Source organism: Polypterus senegalus, chromosome 2 (assembly GCF_016835505.1).
Source record: "Polypterus senegalus isolate Bchr_013 chromosome 2, ASM1683550v1, whole genome shotgun sequence".
NCBI lineage: Eukaryota > Metazoa > Chordata > Cladistia > Polypteriformes > Polypteridae > Polypterus > Polypterus senegalus.
Window position 1 is genome coordinate 120507110 of NC_053155.1, and position 22446 is coordinate 120529555.

The 22446-nt window shown below is 42.5% G+C and overlaps 1 protein-coding gene across 2 annotated transcripts in view; it reads left to right on the forward strand.

The window, feature by feature from the left end:
* The window catches only part of LOC120523292 (immunoglobulin superfamily member 5-like), a 207799-nt gene that overhangs the window by 98843 nt on the left and 86510 nt on the right, over window positions 1–22446 (forward strand). For both annotated transcript variants that reach the window (XM_039744494.1, XM_039744495.1), the window contains one exon: window positions 18684–18977. In XM_039744494.1, the coding sequence (XP_039600428.1) occupies window positions 18684–18977 (294 nt within the window). The remainder of the gene's footprint in view (window positions 1–18683; window positions 18978–22446) is intronic.

A 22446-nucleotide genomic window follows, 5' to 3' on the forward strand; every position in this document is an offset into this window, starting at 1 on the left:
GGAGTGTGTGAGATAATAATCTGGTAAACCACTCTCTACACGCAAGTGTATTTCACATGACTCAAGTGAATCACCTGGGCAAAGCAAAAATAAAACAATTCATGATATCCTGCATTTTTTCTAAATTTGTTTGTGATACTAGATTACTAGTCAAAGATTGTTGTCCTTGACTCTTCAGTGTCAGAACTCCACAGTAATCTGACTGAGAGTAAACAAATGGTAGATAATTGAAAAACGGGCCAGGAGAACCAGCTAAAAATTAAGGTTGCTGGCATCAACATGTCTAATATCCCATTACACAGTCACATACACACACACACACAGAAAAACAAAGGAATTGCACTATGCACCAAAACACTTTAATGAGTCAGTATTAGTGCTAATCAAAGTAACAAAAGACAGACACCTGAGACCTTTATCCTTATCCTTTTCATAAACTTCAAACGAATGCCCATAAGAGTGAGATGTTCTTCTAGTCTGTGCAATCAGTCATAATTGTTAATGACTTGTGAATCATAATTTTGATGTTTTTTCTAACATACACAAAATTTAGAAAACGTTTACAGTGAACACTCGTTTATCACGGTTAATCTGTTCCAGACTCTACCGTGATAACTGAATTTTCGCGAAGTAGGATTCTTTATTTATAAATCGCATATTTTCGCAGTTAGATTATAGAAAATCTGTTCACGACCTTCTAAATACGTTTTTTAACATTGTTAGAGCCCTCTAGACATGAAGTAACACCCTTTAGTCACGATTACACTCGTATTACCCAATATATTAGACAAAATAAGAGAACATAAGACATATTAGACGTTACAAATATCATATTACTAGGCACACTCACCTTTTAAGGCGACCAACTTTTATCCTCAATTTGTGTGCGCTCCATGTGTACATTAGGCATGTAAGTGTAGGGAAGGAGAACATCAAAGTGCCCATTCATAACATCTCCCGACAACCTACGTTTTTTTTTTTATCCCCTCAAGTGCCTGTCCAAAGTCGTACAATGTCAGCCCGAATCAGTACCGCTTAAGACGGAGTTTCATGCACAAAATAAGCTATAGATGAGAATAAGCAAGCACCATCTCCCCTGATATTTACTACACGGTGAGGCATTTGTACTCCATCAACATTAATTATTTCCAGAGACATAATTTTGTCTATTTTTCCAGCGCATCGCACAAAAGCAAGGGAACGATTAAAGCACCAGAACTCTGCTCACATCGCGTCACTTTGTACCACAAGCCACAAGTAGTAAGCCTGTGATAAGCGGAATACCACTACGCTTTGCACTCATGGGACAGAAGGACAATCCCGACTGCATTTATATAGTAGATTATTGTATTGTACATTTAATTACACACACACAGTTCTTACACACAACCACTAACCTATGAAGGCATGACGTCAGTAGGAGAGTCTTCAGGTGGTGCAGTATCTTCAGCAGGTGCATCGTTATCTTTTTCTGCTGAAGCAGTACTAGGAGTAGGCAGTGGGTGTCTTGGTGCGCGGCTGCAGAACATCTTGATAGGAAGTTGCTGGCGCTGTCTTTTCATATGCGTGAGGAGGCTTTTGTAGGGTATTGCCATCTTTAATCATATCCAAGAGTTTCACATTCTCCTGGATAGTAAGCATCTTCCTCTGGCGCTTAGTTTTATTGTCAGAAGGCTTAGAAAAAGCAGCACGTTTAGGAGCCATTGTGGGGCTTAGATAAAAGTTCTCAGAAAGCGCATGTGTAGTGACGTAAGCGTGTATGAGAAAAAATCGTGATAGAGTGAAGCCGGGAATGTCGAAGCGTGATATAGCGAGGGATCACTGTACTTTTTTCAGATTACCTTTGTAGAGGATGACCTGCCGTTTATCCCGGCCAATACCCCCAAGCCGCCAGGTGGAGCCCTCCTTGCAGCATGGAGGTCCCCAGAAGACCAGCAGGGCATCATGGACAATGTGGTTTTTATGCACAGCCCTGCTGGATGCCATGGGGGCCACAAGAGGGAGCTGCAGAGAGGACCGAGGACTTCTTCGTCCCCTATGACCCGGAAGTTCGTCATAGAAAGAGCAACGGGCTTCCGGGTTGAAGAGAAGAGCTTTTACCTGACCCGGAAGTGATTGAGAATCACATGGACTGGGGATTGGGAAAACTTCCGGGTCAGGAAATATAAAAGGACTGTGGGAGCTCCCAGATGGGGAGCTGAGCTGGGTGGAAGGGTGGCAACGCGTCTGGGAGCTGGAGGATTGGTTTATTGTAATTATTGTTTGTATTTATGAGTATAGTGGTGGAGAGTGTGCTTTGTGCACTGTGGCAAGAAAATAAAGTCAATATTTGGACTTTTACCTGGTGTTTGGAGTCGTGGACAGGGGTTCAAGGGAGCTAGAGTACCCCCTATCTACCACACCTTTAACTTTTTATAAATTTTATTGAAGTATAGTAGCTTTTTTCAGTTCTTTTGCTCAAAAGTAGGAACAAACAAAATAAGGCTTAGACACATTCCTTGTAATAATATATATTAAAAGCAGGGTGTAAGAACTGGAGACCAGAGGCGTGGAAAGGTTTGGGGCAGCCACCCGTTTAATGCGGTTTCCCGGCTGCAAAAGTATTTGAGGCATTTTCAAACAGTTGTTTACACAACAGAGTCCAAAACAGAACTGCCTGCCTAAGCAAAGGCAGTGAGCTTTATAGCACAGAGGGCGGAAATGATTTCGTCCTCTGGGCCGGAACTGGAAGTGACATCATCCTTGGGGCCGGAACCGGAAGTGACCTCATTCTTGGGGCCGGAACCGGAGGTGATGTGTCCTTCCTGGAAATGGCGGCTCCTGGTGGGATTTCCGGTAAGACCTGCAGAGAACTCAGAAAGGCGTCAGCGTACCCGCCCCTGGGCAGATGTATAAACAGTATTGTCTAAGCCCTTCAGCTGCTTCCCATGCACACGCAGTGTGACAAGACTCCCCTCCGCCCAGACCCGTCGGGTCGGGCGACCTGCACCGAGAGGTCGTGGGCCCGGGAGAGGGCATCGGCGTTGGCATGAAGGGACCCCTGTCGATGAACGAGCGTATATTTGTACTGCTGCAGGTCAAGAAACCACCTCGTGACCCGTGGATTCGACTCCCTGTGAAGGGCCCATCCACTTCAGAGGCGCATGATCCGTCACCAGAGTGAACACGCGACCCAAGAGGTAGTACCGCAGCTGAGTCACCGCCCATTTGATCGCCAGAGCCTCTTTCTCCACCACCGCGTACCTGGTCTCCCGGTCCAACAGTTTCCGGCTCAGGTACATAACGGGTGTTCAACACCGCCGACGCTTTGGCTCAACACGGCTCCCAAGCCTGTGTCCGGCGTCCGCCTGGAGGACAAAAGGAGAGAGAAGTTAGGGGAGATTAAGATAGGTGCTGAAGTCAGAGCCCTTTTTAAGTCACTGAATGCAGCCCCCGCTTTATCAGACCATACCACCGTATTAGGAGCTCTTTTCTTTGTCAAGTCGGTCAAGGCGCCGCTCTCGGAGAAGCGAGGCACAAACCGGCGGTAGTACCCGCCAAACCGAGAAAGGATTGGACTTGCCGCTTGGTTTGCGGACGGGCCAGGCCATTATGGCTTGCAACTTGGAACACTGTGGCCTCACAGTACCCGCCCACTAGGTAGCCCAAATATTTGGCTTCTCTCAACCCGAAGAAACATTTCTTGGGGTTGATGCGGAGCCCGGCCTCTCCCAATGTCCGTAATACTGCTGTGACCTGCTGTATGTGTTCCTTCCAGGTGCTGGAATAGATGACAACGCCATCCAGATAGGCAGCACAGAACGAGTTATGGGGCGGAGCACTTTGTCCACCAGACGCTGAAAAGTCGCAGGCCCGTGTACCCAATGGAAGGACACGATACTGCCAGTGTCCGCTAGGAGTGCTAAACGCTTTTTCCTTCGGACTCCGTTAAAGGAACCTGCCAGTACCCCTTTGTCATGTCAAGTGTAGTCAAGAATTTGGCTGGTCCCAGTCTCGAGGAGGTCGCCCACGCGAGGCATGGGATAAGCATCAAATCGGGAAACTTGGTTGAGCCGACGGAAGTCATTGCAAAACCTCCAACTGCCGTCAGGCTTAGCAATCAAGACGATGGGACTGGACCAGGGACTACTACTTTCCTCGATCACTCCTAGTGCCAGCATTCGCTTGATTTCCAGTTCCACTTCTACTTTCTTTGCCTCCGGGAGTCTGTAGGGTCGCTCACGGACGATCACCCCCGGGTCAGTCAATATGTCGGCGCAATCAGAGAGGTCCGACCTGGCTGTTCACTTACCACCTCTGGGACTGAGCGGATAGCTGCTTCGAGCTCCTGTCTCTGTCTGGGAGATAGCTGTTCGCGAAATTAAGGGCACTTACTTCGCAAGAGAGAGCAGGGCTGTCCGGAGGAGGATCGGGATCCCTCTCCTTCCACGGTTTCAGCAGGTTTACATGATATATTCGCCAGCTGGTCGGCGATTGGGCTGTTTCACCAAATAGTCGACCAATCCCTTCCTCTCCTTAATTTCGTAGGGGCCTAGCCAATGTGCGAGCAGTTTAGAGTGTGAAGTAGGAACCAATACCATGACGCGATCCCCCGGTTGGAACTCCCGGAGAGTCGTGCCACGGTCATACAGGCGGGCCTGTGCTGATTGTGCCTCCTCGATATGACTTTTTAGAATCGGTCTTATTGCATCAAATCTATCGCGCAATTGGGCGATATACTCCAAAATATTAGTGGAGGGCTGTGCCTCCCCTTCCCAGCCCTCTTTTAAAATATCTAATAAGCCCCGGGGCTGTCTTCCGTATAGTAATTCAAAGGGAGAGAACCCGTAGAGGCTTGAGGAACTTCCGTAGGCAAAGAGGACAAGGGGGAGGAGTTGGTCCCAATTCCTCCCATCCTTGCTGACTACCTTACATAGCATTTGCTTGAGAGTTTGGTTAAATCTCTCCACTAGCCCATCGGTTTGAGGATGATACACCGAGGTTTTTAAATGCTTTATTTTCAGTAACTTGGCAGTCTCCTTGAACGTTTCCGAGGTGAAAGGCGTTCCTTGGTCCGTCAGGACTTCTCTAGGAATGCCCACGCGTGAAAAGACTCCTACTAGTTCCCGTGCAATATTTTTAGTGGTAGCCGAGAGCAATGGAACGGCTTCAGGGAATCGGGTTGCATAATCCACGAGGACGAGTATATATTTATATCCTCGGCTGAGGGCTCCAGGGTCCTACTATATCCACCCCAATCCTGTCAAAGGGAACGTCAATAAGGGGAAGGGGAATCAGAGGAGCACGGTCCTTCCTAGGAATTTGCCGCAGTTGACACTCCGGACAGGAAATGCAAAAGCGGCGAACCTCCTCATTAATCCCCGGCCAAAAAAAACGGAGCTTAATGCGCTCTAATGTTTTATCGGAGCCGAGATGGCCTCCAAGAAGGTGAGAGTGTGCTAACTCGCAAACCTGCCGCCGGTAGGTCCGCGGGACTAGCAACAACTTCCGGACCTTCCCCTCATGTTCAGCGACCCGATACAATAACTCATTATCTATGACAAAGTGAGGTCCCTGTGGCATGGGCAAATGCGCGTTGGCGTTAACGAGAACCACTGCATTCTTTATGTGCTTCAGAGAGTCGTCATTCCACTGTTCTCTCTTGAAAGAAGCCGGCGTCGCTCTAAACTGAAAGTGCAACTCAGAGAGCGGGTCCGGTCTGACCTCAAGGGGCGGAGAATCCTCCCTCGCTGCCGGGGCGCTAGTGGATGACGTAGTAGCCCGCGACGGTCCGGGAGTGTCTTCGTCACTCTCTTGGCCTACCGCCCCACTCCCTGTCGGCTGATTACACGGTGTGGAAGCAGCTTGAGATGAATCTTTATCATCTATAACGAGGCCAAAAGCTTTTCGGGGAATGCTTTCTAAACTACCGCGGTTACTGTCAGACCAGTCCCGCCCGAGGATTACGGGAAACGGAGGATCCGGTGTACCGCTACGGTAAGCGCGAAGGGTTCCTCCGAGACATACGTAACACCGGGCGGTATTGTACGGCGGATATCTCCGTATACATTTTAGACTGGTCTTTTCTTAATCCATTGTTGCGGTAGAACAAAACGGCGAGCAACGACAGACACGCTACTGCCGGAATCAAACAGCGCTGTTATCATATGTCCATTAATAAGAAGCTCTCCCGTATGTTTATCCGCCAGGGGATTGCTAAGGGCACACAAACAACCCCGCCATTGTCCCCTACGGTCCGCCTTGTTCCCCGACAGGTCGCAAGCCAGACGGCCCGGCGACTTCGGAACAGGCTCTGGATTGCGTGGAAGGGACTGCTTTTGTAGGACATAACTCCCGGGTAGTCCACAGAGCGGCTGTTCTGCCTTCCCGGGTTTCACAGCCGGCCTCTGGGGTTGCAAGAGCTGTAGCAGCTCGTCCATGGAATGGAATTCCCCCAGGCGGCTGGGCAAATTCCTGGGGTATCCGCTGTAGCAGCAAAAACAGGCCACTTGCTGCACTATTTGCAAGGGGTCAATCAAATGGCCGTAGCCACTCACCCACCTGTTGCCAGAGAGCCATAGCCTGCTCTGACAGCCCTTTAGTTGGGTTAAACTCCCAGTCTATTATATACTTCACCTGCCGGCCTGGGAACAGCCCATCGTTAACAGGGACCTTGGTCCCGATGGGCGGCTCGGCTTTCCTACCCAGAAGAGCATACTGAGCCACTCGTGTGTTTTCCCCAGAAGCCAGCCCACGCCTGTGGGTCCCCTCTACCTTCTCCACGAGATGGGTTGGTAGCCCGGGTTATGCTCGTGGAGCAGAGCCTGCACCGCGTCCTTCCTGACCCTCCGGCGCACTCCCTGCCCCGAAACTCGGCCCCGGTACTCCCCCACCTGGTTCCTTGAAGTCCGTGTCCCGGGTTCTTCGGGTACCCCATCCTGCCGGCTACGCCACTGTAATAACTGGAGACCAGAGGCGTGAAAGGTTTGGGGCAGCCACCCGTTTAATGCGGTTTCCCGGCTGCAAAAGTATTTGAGGCATTTTCAAACAGTTGTTTACACAACAGAGTCCAAAACAGAACTGCCTGCCTAAGCAAAGGCAGTGAGCTTTATAGCACAGAGGGCGGAAATGATGTCGTCCTCTGGGCCGGAACTGGAAGTGACATCATCCTTGGGGCCGGAACCGGAAGTGACCTCATTCTTGGGGCCGGAACCGGAGGTGATGTGTCCTTCCTGGAAATGGCGGCTCCTGGTGGGATTTCCCGGGTAAGACCTGCAGAGAACTCAGAAAGAGCGTCAGCGTACCCCGCCCCCCCCTGGGCAGATGTATAAACAGTATTGTCTAAGCCCTTCAGCTGCTTCCCATGCACACGTGTGTGACAAGGGTAATAAAATATGAATGAAATGCACAAGAAGAGACAGAGGCATTAAATAAAAAGAACTATAATTACTACAGAATTAAATTCTAATAGTTGAAAATCCAGCAATGCAAAAGAATAAGGCAAAGCACAAATACCTTTTAACTTTTGCAAAAGTAGAATAATATATAAATCTGAAGAGAGTGAAGAACAAGGAAATCATGCAATAGTCAAAGGTCAAAATGACTTTTCTAAAATGAAGACCCTTGGTGAATAACCAGTTTCCTTACTTGCTCCATAAATGGCCCCTATAATGGAGGGTCTACAGCAGAGGTTCTCGGCTCTGCTACTGGAAGTCCAAAGCAGCAGCAGACCTTTGCTTTAACCAAATATTTAATATGAACCCATTTATTTATTACTCAAGCAATTGTTTTTTAGGCTTAGTTTGTTATGATTCAGAACCATTAAATGACTATTTTAGTTATAAACTGCTGCATTTAGGTTTAAATTGTTGCCTGTTTTTAATCAGCCATTTTTTAATAATGGCTGATTAAATGACAAAGGAGCCACCAGATCTCCAGCTAACATGCTTCCATTTAAACCTTATTATGTGCATCATGATGTATCTGTTTTAGTACAATATGTTGAAATACATGAGAGAGAAAGGAAAAAATAAGAGGCACAAATCTGTTCCAGACAACTAACATATGGATAATGTTCTCAGAAAAAGACCTGCACCCACTGTGGACCTCCAGGATCGGAGTTGAGTACCCCAGTCTGAAGAAGTGCTGTAAGGTTTCTACTACTGATCATCAGTCAGGGCCTGGGCTCTATCATCATCATCATGTTTGTTGGACTTACTAATGTTAACTTCTTGTTTCTAAGTAGTTTTGTCACTGTCAGTCTAGATTACCAAAACGTGTTAAATCCTAATGTAACTTGGCCGCATTTCCAGACTTTTTTTCTTTTCCCTTTTAGCACACCCACTAACCCAGGGGGCTTCAGGTCTAGATGTCAATAAGTTAAGTGGGTTGCACAATTAGAGATCAAAATGTATCTTTGAAAAGGACATTAAATGTTTGGCTTACACATAAAATATTTATCGGTAATAAAATCAACATGTGTTTAATTATTTTAATACAAATCTACAAAATAAAGAAAAGAAAGAACTAGACATACAGAAATAAGAATACTTGTTTAGAATTATTAACAACAAAACCAAACCCCTACCGGTTTATTTAATTAGTACTTAAAACTGCCCCCTACAGATAAGTTATGGCACAACTGATTGCAGATTACTGTCTGTGAGACATGCCCAAAATTGTGACTTGCACCAAACTGAAACTTGATGATTTCATTTTCTAAACTGGTGCCATCACAGGTTGCACAGGAAGCATTTTTTATTTTACAAAGGCTTTTGTTTCATTTTCTATTTGTGATCCTACTGACAAATGCAGATGAACATCAAGATGCTTGTGAGTCCAGTGTTTCTTGTTAAGTTTATCTGTGCCAGTGGTCCTCCAGATTTTGGTTTGCCTGGCACTCACCCAATCACACTTATGATTAATCCAGCCTGAAGGAGACTTAACATTGTCAAAAAATGGTGTAAAGTCTGAAGGTAATGGTGGATTGAAACTTTAAAAGATGGACTAAATGATGACATTCAATCATACTTCATGGAAGGCCTGGCTTTTTTTTTTATTATTAATTTTATTGCACTCCATACAAAGCAATCACGTTTTTACAAAAAGAAAAATAGAGTTAAGAACAGATCGATCCCCACCCTTGAGAGAGAGAGCAAGCCAAACGGTGTAAAATTTAAGGCTTTTAAACATACCTAAATTAATAAATTCTCTGTGCTTTATGAACTTATTTTAAAATATTACTGATTAGATCCTGCCATGTTTTGAAAAAGTCTGTACAGATCCTCTAACTGAGTATTTGATTTTTCCAATTTCAAATAATATAACACATCAGTTTCCCACTGACTTAAAGAGGAGAGTTTGGGTTCTTCCAGTTTATCAGAATAAGTCTGCATGCCAATAGTGAAGTGAATGCAATCACAATTTGTTTGTCTTTCTCCACTTTAAGCCTCTCTGGAAGAACACCAAACACAGCTGTTAATGGGTTAGGAGGGATTGTGAGTCCAAGGCTGTCTGAAGGTAATTAAAATTTTTGTCCAGAATAATGTTAATTTGGTGCAGGCCCAGAACATGTGACCTAGTGAGGCTGGGACTTGGTTGCAACGTTCGCAGGTTGGATCATGCCCTGGAAACATTTTGGAGAGTTTTAGTGGAGACAGATGTGCTCGATATATAATTTTGAGTTGTATAATTGTATTCTTTGCGCATATGGGGCTCGAGTGAATTCTCTGCATTGCTACTTTCCACTCCTTTTCTGATATATTAATTGAGAGATCTTTTTTCCCAGTGTCCTCTTGGATCTTTGAAAGGAGGGATTGTAAAATGATTTTATATATTGTAGAGATGGAGTCTAACTCCTTGAGATTGAGCAATATTTTTTCCAGCATGGATGAGGGTGCAAGATGAGGAAAATCTGGAAGGTTCTGTTTAACAAAGTTCCTGATTTGAAGATAGTGAAAGAAATGTGTAGCTGGAATGTTAAATTTGGAATGTAATTGTTCATAGGATGCAAAGACGTTGTCTATATAAAGATCTCTAAGCAAGTTAATTCCAAATTTTTTCAGATATTAAAAACTGCATATGTTTGTGAAGGTTGAAAGAGGTGGTTCTCTTGCAGAGGTGCCACAGATAGAAGCTTCTCCGTCTTAAAATGCTTTCTACATTGGTTCCAGATTCTAAGTGAGTGGAGCACAATTGGGTTATTAGTGTATTGCCGATAGCGTGTGTTTATTGGAGCACAGAGCAAGGAATACAAAGAAGTACTGCAGGATTTTACTTCTATTGCGGTCCAAGCCTGTGTATGTTCTTCTATTTGTGTCCAGGTTCTTATCGCCTGTATATTTGCTGCCCAGTAATAAAACTGGAAGTTAGGTAGAGCCATGCGCCTTCTGCCTTTTGTCTTTGTAGGGTCGCTCTTTTGATGCGTGGATGTTTTGAATTCCAAATAAATGAGGTTATTGTTGAATCTAATTGCTTAAAGAATGATTTATTAATGTATATTGGATGTTTTGAAATAAAAAGGAGCTTAGGAAGAATATTCATCTTAACAGTGTTAATTCTTCCAGCTAGTGTGAGATGAAGGGTTGACCATCTATGCAAGTCTTGTTTAATTTTTTCCATGCAGACGAAATTTTGTTGATAAAGAGCTTTATGTTTACTTGTGATGTTTAACCCGAGGTATTTAAACTGTTCTGCAATGATAAAAGGTAGGGTGTCTAATCTAATATTATATGCTTGAGAATTCACTGGAAAGAGTACACTTTTATTCAGATTAATTCTGAGACCAGAGATCTTTTGAAATTCTGTGAGTGCTGCTAAGACTGCAGGCACAGAATTTTCTGGGTCCGATATATACAGTACCATGTCATCTGCATATAATGAGATTTTCTGTTCCAGTCCTTCTCTGCTAATCCCCTTTATCTGATCAGTATTTCGACAATGTATTGCCAGTGGTTCAATGGCAATTGCAAACAGCAGTGGTGACAAGGGGCATCCTTGTCTAGTGCCACGTTCTAGTTTAAAGTAGTCTGAGCAAATGTTATTGATGCAAACTGAAGCTTCTGGGTTAGTATACAGTAATTTAATCCATGCACAAATGTTGGGCCAAACCCAAACTTCTCCAATGTAGTAAAAGGTATTTCCATTCAATCATGTCAAATGCTTTTCTGCATCCAATGATAATAATATTTCTGGGGTGTTTGATTTAGTTGGTGAGTATATTACATTAAACAGGCGTCGAAGATTTGAAGATAAGTGCGGTCCCTAATAAATCCAGTTTGGTCTTGTGATATTACTGAGGGAGCACTTTCTCCATCCTTCTAGCTATGATTTTAGAGAGTATTTTAACGTCGTTATTCAGAAGTGAAATTGGTCTGTATGATGCACATTGTAATAAGTCCTTATTTTGTTTTGGAAAGACAGTGATTAGTGCTTGGCGAAAGGTTTGTGGAAGAGATTGGTTATCTCTGGCTTCTGTAAATGTTGCTAATAGGAGGGAGCTAGCTGAGCGGAGAATTTCTTGTAAAATTCTGCAGGGTAGCCATCAGGGCCTGCTGCTTTTCCACCTTGGAGTGACTTTATAGCATCTAGTAATTCTGATAATGCCAGAGGTTTATCAAGTTCCTCCACACTAAAAGCGTCTATTTGTGGTATCTGTAATGTATCCAGAAATGCATTAGATTGTGTATTGTCTTCTTTAAACTCAGTAGTATATAGGGATTTATAGTAGTCTCTGAAAGTGTGCATTATATTTTTGTGTTCGATGATTTTATCTCCGTTCGTGTTAGTGATTACGAGATTGCGTTGCACTTCTTGCTTGTGAATTTGTTGAGCTAAAAGCTTATTAGCTTTCTCTCCATGTTCATAATAATGATGTCTGGATTTGTAAATTAGATGTTCAGTTTCTTTAGTTGTCTAGAGGTTTAATTCTGAATGTAGAGCCTGCCTCCTCTATGTAGAGTCTCGCTTGGTAGTCTGGCATGTTCTTCATCTATTTTAGTAATTTCGCTTTTTATCTCTGCTACTTTCTTGGCTTCGGATTTATTTCTGTGGGAAAGATATGAGATAATCTGTCCTCTTAAGAAGGCCTTAAGAGTTTCCCAGAGTATTCCTGCAGAGATCTCAGGGGATGTATTTGTCTCTAGAAAGAATTTGATTTGTTTGGATATAAATTCAGTACAATTCTCGTCAGCTAATAGAAGCGGTTGAGGCCATCTCGGGGTGAGTGTATGGGGCTTAGTAATTTTAGCTCCAAGATCATAGGTGCATGGTCAGAAATAACAATAGCATCATATTTACAAGATTTAATCTTAGGCAAGAAGTTATTGTCTATAAAGAAGTAATCAATCCTTGAGTAGCAATGATGTACTGGTGAGTAGAAAGAATATGTTCTTGAATTTGGGTTTAAAAACCTTCAGGGATCTGATAAGTTGTGATCAGTTATAAACTTTGTAATTATCTTTGCGGTGTTAGATGCGTTCCCCTGTGGAGGAAGTCCTATCTAAAAGTGGATTTAGAACACAATTAAAGTCCCCAGCCATTATAACTTTATGAGTGTTCAGATTGGGAATGGATGCAAATAAATTTTGTATAAATTCCTTATCATCAACATTAGGTGCATAAACATTTATCAAAATCATTTTACAGTTAGATAAGTCTCCCATGACCATTACATATCTCCCTTCAGGATCCAATACTACATCTGATGCTACAAATGGTACTGTTCTATGTATGAGAATTCCCACCCTCTAGTTTTCTTTGTAAAACTAGAATGGAACATTTGGCCAGTCCAGTCTTTTGCAGCGGAACTGATCCTTGCTTAGTAAGTGGGTTTCCTGTAAAAATACTATTTTAGCATTTAGACCTGTTAGGTGAGAAGTACTTTCTTTCTCTTTAATTCGTGATTCAGGCCTTTAACATTCCAGCTTACGAAGTTAACTGTCCCATCATGGAGACACTGATTCTGAGTTTTTGATGTCATTTATAGTCTTAACTGGAAGTGAGACAGCTTCGGCCTTAATTTTCTATTTCCCCTAGAGTTGTTGCCATGCAGCTTATTATTACGTTGATAGTTATAATTATAAAGATTAATAGGATAGATTAGGTATAGATCAAGCCTGCTCTCTTTCTCTCCCCTTAACCCCCCACCCTCCCTTTTTGCCTCCCCAAGTGAGGCTAAAACCCACTTCACGCAGTCCCAGTCCTCTGACATACCCAGAGACAGAGCACGTCCAAAGCAATGCAGCGGCGCTTTAGGGTTTAAAAGATAGAGATATCTGTTACCAATATAGTCTTTAAAAAGAAAAAAAAGAATAAAAAAGAATTTTGCACTTAAAATATATATACTGCTCAAAAGAATTAAAGGAACACTTTTTAATCAGAGTATAGCATAAAGTCAATGAAACTTATGGGATATTAATCTGGTCAGTTAAGTAGCAGAGAGGGTTGTTAATCAGTTTCAGCTGCTGTGGTGTTAATGAAATTAACAACAGATGCACTAGAGGGGCAACAATGAGATGACCCCCAAAACAGGAATGGTTTAACAGGTGGAGGCCACTGACATTTTTCCCTCCTCATCTTTTCTGACTGTTTCTTCACTAGTTTTGCATTTGGCTACAGTCAGTGTCACTACTGGTAGCATGAGGCGATACCTGGACCCTACAGAGGTTGCACAGGTAGTCCAACTTCTCCAGGATGGCACATCAATACGTGTCATTGCCAGAAGGTTTGCTGTGTCTCCCTGCACAGTCTCAAGGGCATGGAGGAGATTCTAGGAGACAAGCAGTTACTCTAGGAGAGCTGGAGAGGGCCATAGAAGGTCCATAACCCATCAGCAGGACCAGTATCTGCTCCTTTGGGCAAGGAGGAACAGGATGAGCACTGCCAGAGCCCTACAAAATCACCTCCAGCAGGTCACTGGTGTGAATGTCTCTGACCAAACAACCAGAAAGACTTCATGAGGGTGACCCAAGGGCCCCATGTCCTCTAATGGGCCCTGAGCTCACTGCCCAGCAGCATGCAGCTCGATTGGCATTCGCCATAGAATACCAGAATTGGCAGATGCTCCACTGGTGCCCTGTGCTTTTTACAGATGAGAGCAGGTTCACCCTGAGCACGTGACAGAAGTGAAAGGGTCTGGAGAAGCCATGGAGAACATTATGCTGCCTGTAACATCATTCAGCATGAGCAGTTTGGTGGTGGGTTAATGATTGTCTGGGGAGGCATATCCATGGAGGGTCACACAGACCGCTACAGGCTTGACAAAGGCACCTTGGCTGCCATTAGGTATCAGGATGAAATCCTTGGACCCATTGTCAGACCCTATGCTGGTACAGTGGCTTCTGGTGCACGACAATTCCTGGTCTCATGTGGTGAGAGTATGCAGGCAGTTCCTGGAGGATGAAGGAATTGATACCATTTACTGGCCACCACACTTTCCTGACCTAAATCCAATAGAACACCTCTGGGACATTATGTTTTGGTCCATCCAATGCCACCAGGTTGCACCTCAGACTGTCCAGGAGCTCAGTGATGCCCTGGTCCAGATCTGGGAGGAGATCCCCCACAACACCATCTGTCATCTCATTAGAAGTATGCACCGATGTTGTCAGGCATGTATACAAGAACACAGGGGCCATACAAAGTGCTGCGTACAATTTTGAGTTGCTGCAATTAAATTTTGGCAAAATGGACTAGCCTGCCACATAATTTTTCTGATTTTTGGGGCGTCTTTGAATTCAGGGCTCTGTAGGTTGATCATTTTCATTTCCATCAAACGATGTGGCATCCTTTCATTCCTAACACATTACCCAGTCTATATCAGTATAGATATCCAGGAGGATTTCTTTTTCCCATTGAGATCTGATGTGTTTTCAAAGTGTTCCTTTAATTTTTTTGAGCAGTTTATATAGTCTTCAGCAATTTTAATGCATTAAGATGATACACCCAGATAATAAACCCGGGTGATAGTGTTAAAGATGTGTCCAAAATAAGCATAAGAAGTCTTAATGCAGTAATAGCAATAACAATAAACTAAGGGTATGATATTGAACAGTCTTGTTTAGTGTAGAGATGAAGTAATTAGAAAAAAAAAAAAGGGGAAGAAAAAGCACAATAAAACATAAACAGATAGCACCCTAGTAATACTAAGTAATAATGAGAATATATGAGAATATATTCTGATAAAAACCTGTATTTTAAAACTAATAGATCAGACAGTAGATTATTAATCCTTGCTTTATCATTAACCGCCATGACTCACTATTATGTATCAGAATAGTCCCGGGATCAGCTTTCTTAATTCCTTTTCTGCTTCTTACTTGCTAGCGAAGACATAGAAATGACCTTGCCATTCCACTTTAAGTTTTGCCGGATACAAGATGCTGTATTTGATGCTGGCTTGCCGTAACCGCTGTTTGATGTTGTAGAAGGCTGCGCGTTTAGTAGCTGTTGCTGGAGAAAAGTCAGAAAAAATACGAATGTGGTTATTTTCAAATGTAATATCTTTCTTGTTTCTGAGGAGTGCCATCACCTCTAGCTTAAATGATAATCGTTCAAAACGAACTATAAAAGATCTGGGTCTGGGTCTAACGGTGTTTGATCCGTGTACGTGGTAAGCCGCTGCTATCTCAGATTCTGCTTTAAAGTCGTCCCCGATTATTTTAGAAAAAGTTCAGCAGCGAATTTCACAGGGTTTGAACTTTCTCGATTCTCAGGCAGACCTTTAATTCTGACGTTATACCTTCTACTTCCATTTTCCAAAGCAGCCAGTCTGTCTCCGAGTTTTTTTTATTCGGAGCTGACATTTTCTGCTTTTTCTTCAGCACTGGTAGCTACATTTTCGGCTAATTTAATCCTAGTCATGAATGTCTCCATGAGATCCTCCAATTGATCAGTAAGCGTTTCAATTTTACCCAGCACCTGTCGCATTTCCACTTGCATTTCTTGTCATAGCCTTTCATTTGCCTGTTGCAGCATCAGCCGTTGCGTTTCGTTTGCTTGCTGCCATTCCTGTTTCAATTCCAGCAACTCTTGTCACAGCCTCTCATGTGCCTTTGCCCTTGCTTTCTCATTTGCCTTCTCGGTTTTCTTTGTATCTTGTACGATCTCAGCGAGCATCACCTCCAGTTTAAACAGTTTAATTGTGCTTTCTTGTACCGTAGGTGAAGCGTCAGGCTCTACTGTAGCCGGTGCCCCTGCTGTTCCCGGCTCGCGTGGAGTAATTGAGATTGCGGACTGTAAGGCCCCTTCTAGTTTCAGGTGTTCTCCGATCAGCGAGCTATCGAGATCTGCACTCCCAATCGTACATTCACTCCCCTTTTCACTCTCAGTCGGCGACGATGTAGCGGACCTTGGTCCCGAAGAGTCTGTACTTTCGCCCAGCTGTTCCAGGTCTCTCTCTGAAAGGCCGTATCTTGAGCTAGGGCTTGCTGATCTTGGCTTGGGTGCAGCTTTAGTTTTCTTTTCTTTCGGACCCCCTTTCTTGCTGGCCATGTTTATATATGCTTACATATATACTGTAGCAGTCTCCTTCGGTTGAATAAATGCAGGATATCTCAGGATAATAAGCAAATAATATGAAAAATAACACCGCTGCTAGCGGAGCTCCACTTCAGACATCCATCTCTCGCATCGGACGAGACCAGGCCTGGCTTTTGACGATTCTCTCCGTTTTGCTCTTCAGTATACTTGTACTTTCCAGCACGCCAATGCTGGGGTCCTCCTAGATTCTCTGATGGTTAGTCATGAGTGCAAGAATGTAGAAGTTGATGGACATTTTGTAGAAAAACAAAAATATCAGGAAATACATCTACTTATTCTGTGTATATTGACATGTATGGGTCCCTGAAGATCATCTTCCAGGCTCAGACAACGTATGCGATACCCCTCTGGGGCAAGAGGGGACACCTACGCTAACAATATTGTCTCTTTTCTCCTCCATTGCTCTGAGAAGCCACCCAGTGAGGACCGGCTAAGCCTTGGACCTGTTCAACAAAACCATGCCTCTTGTGGTCGGGGTGATATAAATTTGAGGGCTCCTGGAAGATAGCGTCTCAGAGTGAAGAACACAGTCTTGCATGATGGAGCTCCCAGATCCACTCAAGAATAACTTAATAATTTTGAGAAGCCAAAGACGCAAAAGAGGCATCTATTACGGCTGATTTCTGTTGCACCAGATCTGTTTTGGATGCTGGCAGTAAATGGGGTGGCCCAGTTAGCATTCCCATCACAATATGGTTAAACCATTATATAATAAACTATTAGTAATAAGAAAATTAATTTTCAAAACATTGTGCACATGCCCTTTCTTTCTTTCTTTCTTTCTTTCTTTAGGTTAGAAATAGCAGGTACCCAATATTATATCCCATGGAACTGACTGAGCTAAGATGATAAAAAAACAGCTGAAGCAATATGATGTGAGGACTATAGGATGAAGCTAACAGTGGAGTAGGCAGTCTGATATGCATAAACTTACCAGGTGAAAACAGAGACAGGGATTCCAACTTAAACAGAGGTACAGAGGCAGGCCAGGAGATTTGTCCATTTTTTCTACTTCACTTATAGTAAAAAGTGCATATAATGCACAACCTCACCTTGAGATAAGCTTCATATTTTCTTACTGAAAATAAAAACACAATGTCTTCCCCATTCCCCAAAAGCACAACACAGTTCCCAGCACACAGCACCACACAATGTTTCTCCTTTCTCTTTCTTTCTTCTCTCTCTCTTCTCCTCCACTCCTGCACTCCTCCAGGCAAGCTTCATCTCCCTCCTCTCCACTCTAGCTCCTGGAGTAGTGTCTGCTGGCCCCTTTAATAAGGCACCCAGAAGTGCTCCAGGTGCTCGTTGACATATTTCCTGCAGCACTTCTGGGTGTGGCGGAAGAGCTGCCGAGAAGGGCTCATCAACTGCTGCAGTACCCCCTGGTAGCACCCATGGATTCCAACAGGACTGTATCAAACTCCAGTTCCCATGTAGCCCTGTGGGAGTCCGAGGCACTGCCACAATCCAGGGGGGCTGCCACCTAATGCTCCGGGTGAGGTAATGCTCTGTCCACGCTTCCATCCTTCCATTGTGGGCCCTGGCCGTCCTCCACACACAAAATATCCAACTGTTGATAGTGTTAATTTTGATATGTTGTGATGAGAATAAAACCATGTCATCCGCTTGATAATTTTAAGTGTGTGCGACATTCTCTGCTGGCACTAAATTGGCCCCAGGGGTTGTTTCTTCTGTGGTGTGTGGTACTGTCAGGATAGGCTCCAATCGCCTGCACCCCTAGACTAAACTAAATGGATTTGATACTTCACGGATGATGCATTATACATTCTAAGTTTTTAGAACACTACATTCTTCCAAATAATGGCCACTCTTGTGATAAAGAATACTTGTTCATTGAGATAGCAACAAAGCTTAGTTTTTTCTTAATTTATCTTTAATGATCTTTATTTTATATCTTTTGTTATGCATTGGTAACTGTAATTGTAAATGCTTTTCTTAAATTAACATCAACTAAATTAGTTTGGGCATGAAGATAAACTGCTTTTTAACTTAGATATTTTATAAGAGCATAGCATAAATCATTTTGACACTCAACACAAAGCTTTGCTCTCAATATATCAGTCCTACTTTTTCAGTTAAACGCACTAGACTATACATATTATTTGTTTGACTGTCTCCAGCTTTCTTTTTATATCTTATTACAGTAAATGGAACACTGGCCATCACAAATCATAATCTTGTGGTAGTGAAGAATACCTCCGAGCTGATCACCTGCCAGGCCATAGGATGGCTACCCATACCGGACATAAAGTGGAAAATAAATGGAACATTGAGGAAGAGCTATAGCAATAACAGCATCCTTCGGTCTGATCATCTCTACGACACAACAAACACACTCAAGATTCGTCCCTCATTTGATATGGAAATTGAGTGTATCGCTTCAATCTCAGCACTTCCTGAACCATTGATTGATAGAGTCAATATAACTGTCACTGCAGGTATGACCATTTAAGCTGTATAGAGGTAAAGGACCAATATTTTCTATAAATATGCAACAAATTAATCGCTCAGCTGTTGGTTTTGACATCTTTTTAACTTTTTTTTTTTTTTTTGGTGATAGCTTGGCTTCTACAAACTTTTGAATGGCTTGGTTGTTTGGAAAAAGCAATGTGTGAAATATTTAAGTAGGTATATTAATTAGCTGTTAATCTGTGGTAACTAATATGTCATTTCAAAATAGTTCAATTATAATCTAAAATATTGGACAGTACATTCCTATTGTATATCTTAAAAAAAACAATCTTTTTGAGAACTGAATTTTGTCTGCCTCCAATGTAGTCATGATCTTGGATATTAGAAATAACTCTATGTTTGCAACCCTTAAGAAATGATGAATTTTGGCAATAACTTTGCTAGATTAAAATTCTGGTTCAAAAACACACGTGGTGTATTTATTTGAATAGAGCAATTATGCTCTTCATTAGAACAACAACTGAGATAAGAACAGGTCATTCAGCCCAACAAACTCGTCCAGTTCACCTGTCCAAAATAACATCAAGTTGAAATGTGAAGGTCCTTAAAGTCTCGGCCACACTTGACAACGTATTCCTCATGTCTGTGGTTCTTTGCATGATGATAATCCTTCATTTTTTTGTGTCAAATATACCATTAACAAGTTTACATCTTTGTCACCATGTTCTTATTTGAAAACTCTTTTAAAAACAACCTGAATCCATTGTACCAATTCCTTTCATAATTTTAAACATTTCAATTATTTCACCTAATAACCTCCATTTGTTTAAATAGAACTGTGAGACCTTAAAATTCACTGAGCTGCTAACTCAGAGCAAGAAAAAGCCGCCAGACACTCCATTGTGTGTGTGCTCTCCCGCTTTCTCTTACTGGTGGAGACCTTTAGGTATGGTAGTGCAGGTATATTTTGTATTAATAAGAAAGTATGGACTCACCATAATATGTAAGTTTCCGTTCCCTACAGTTTTCTGGCTCTGTTCCTTCAGTCTTTCCTCCTAAATCATACCGCTAACTCCCAGAGTCAGCCTAATCAATCTCCACTGGACTTCCTCTGGTGCTACTCTTTTGTTTTGTAAGATCAGAACTGTACACATTACTCCAGATAAAGCCTCGCTGGTGAGCATAATCAGAATCTCTCTTTTACTCTACACATTGAGCAAAACAACCTAACATTCTATTAGCCTCCTTGAACTCTTCTTTCCTACTATCTGGAATAACAGATGTGTATTTTACATAATATAACCCAACAAAAAAAAAAAACTGATGATGTCTTTCCAGATTTTTGTATCATTTTCGCAGCTAGGACATTTGTATTCAGGAATGCAAGGATCCTTGCATTAACAAACACAAAACTGTAGACCAACCTTAATTAGACAACTGCATTGTTCACTCGTGTTTCTCTACATTAAAAATCTTTGAAATGTAGAACCAAATCAAATAAATATAAAAAAAACAAGCGACTGGGAGCCCGATCAAATCGGGCTACAAATTCTACGTCTGTGAAATCCATATTTTCTCTGCAAAGAATAATTTGTTTTTTTAAGTCCTTGAAATGATTTTGTTATCATGGCACTGATTTGTGCTTAAAATAGACCTTTTTGGCCGATGTAATGAAGAGCTTCCTGTTTAAACGGGGCTGCGAGACGTGAACTCAGCTCTTCAGCGCACCTTATTTGATTTATTCTGGCAAACAAATTTTCAAAACAAACCGTATTTTACGACTCTAATCAGAGTCGGAGTAATAATTATGTTGACGTGGTCATTTTAGATCTGAGATCGGCTAAAATTTAAACAATGACTGTTTTTAATACCCAGCCGTCATTATTCAGTTTGCCAATAGATGTTGGACGGAAGCCAAAACTAAACTGCCCAAAGATAGATTTCGAAGTACCAAGCAAATGGCGATGCGTTCTAAATTACTCACGGTTCCGGAGCTGTTGAAGGGTTTAAGTCAGTCGACAATGTTAGTCACTGTAGCATTCGAACATTCTTAGCCAATCATGCAATACTGCGTCCGCGTTTGCCACATTATGTTCTAACTACAGAGTCCCATTGCATGGTTCTACCTTGTATTGAGTCGAGGTATAGACGCAAACACCATACATTTGGGGTATTGACGCAAACACCATACATATGGATTGTATCAAATTGACCCCAACACCATACATACTGGGTATTGACGACGCGAACACCATACATACGGATAGTATCAAATTATATATAAGGATGCCAATATTCCACACATGACCCCCTACCATATCCAGGAATCCAGCTAGTTGCATTAAGATAGAAACTCGACCTTTTGTATCACATTAAAATATCTGACAAAATTAAACAGGGGCTGAATGATGATGGAGAGGTCCAAGAAAATGGGTTTGAAACCAAGCCAGGCCGGCATAAATCTATATGTAAATTGGCTTTTCTAATTTGACCATGTGTGGATGTGTAGAAGGGCATCTCCTGTGATGGACTGGAGTCTTTTTTTTACTGTTGCTTCTTTTTTCAGCATCAGGTGTTATCAGGAAAGGCTCTTCCTCTCTACAACCCTGAAACTGGATAAATGAATGTATGGATATTTAATGTTCAGCTGTATATGGTGTTGCCTTTTGATCAGAATCCATCTTAGGATAGACCTTTGTATGTTGGGTGTGGCATGTGGTTCCTAGGATTTGTGATAAAAATCTCCAAATAGGCCACTCATTTAAAAAAATCAATTGGCCTTGTTTTATTTGTCTCCTCTTTCACTCCCTGCAGTCCCTAATGCAAGTGACTGCTTTGTTTTTTACCCTCTGAAAATACATGGCATCTTTGTCAAGTTACACTTACCTCTTATGACACGGGCAAATCTAATACATCTGATCAGAATCATATTTGGGACATAAAACATGTTTTCTATGAATCAATAACTAAAAATGTTTTCTGCACAGAATATAACGAATATTTGATAAGATAATTTTTCATTTTAAACTGCGGCATCTAGGATAATTGCACTACTGACTCCCTATAACGTTGTCACTGTGAATTCAGTTTTCCTGAGAAATGCCCTTGTTTTATGGTAAGATTTGTCTGTCATATAATATAATGAATGGCAGACTATTAAATCTATGCTGCACTTTCCCAGAAATTTAAACACAGTACACGGCAGCCATCATGCTGTTAGCCTACCGCTCTCACAGTTTTTCTCAATCACTTAGACATATTTCTTCACACACTAACCTCATTCTCAAAACCTTAAATCTTCTTCTTCTTTCGGCTGCTCCCGTTAGGGGTTGCCACAGCAGATCATCTGTCCGCATATGGATTTGGCAAAATTTTACACCGGATGCCCTTCCTGATGTAACCCTCCCCATTTATCCGGGCTTGGGACCGGCACGAACAAACACACTGGTTTGTGCATCCTCTGTGGCTTGGTTTCTCAAAACACTAAATGATGTT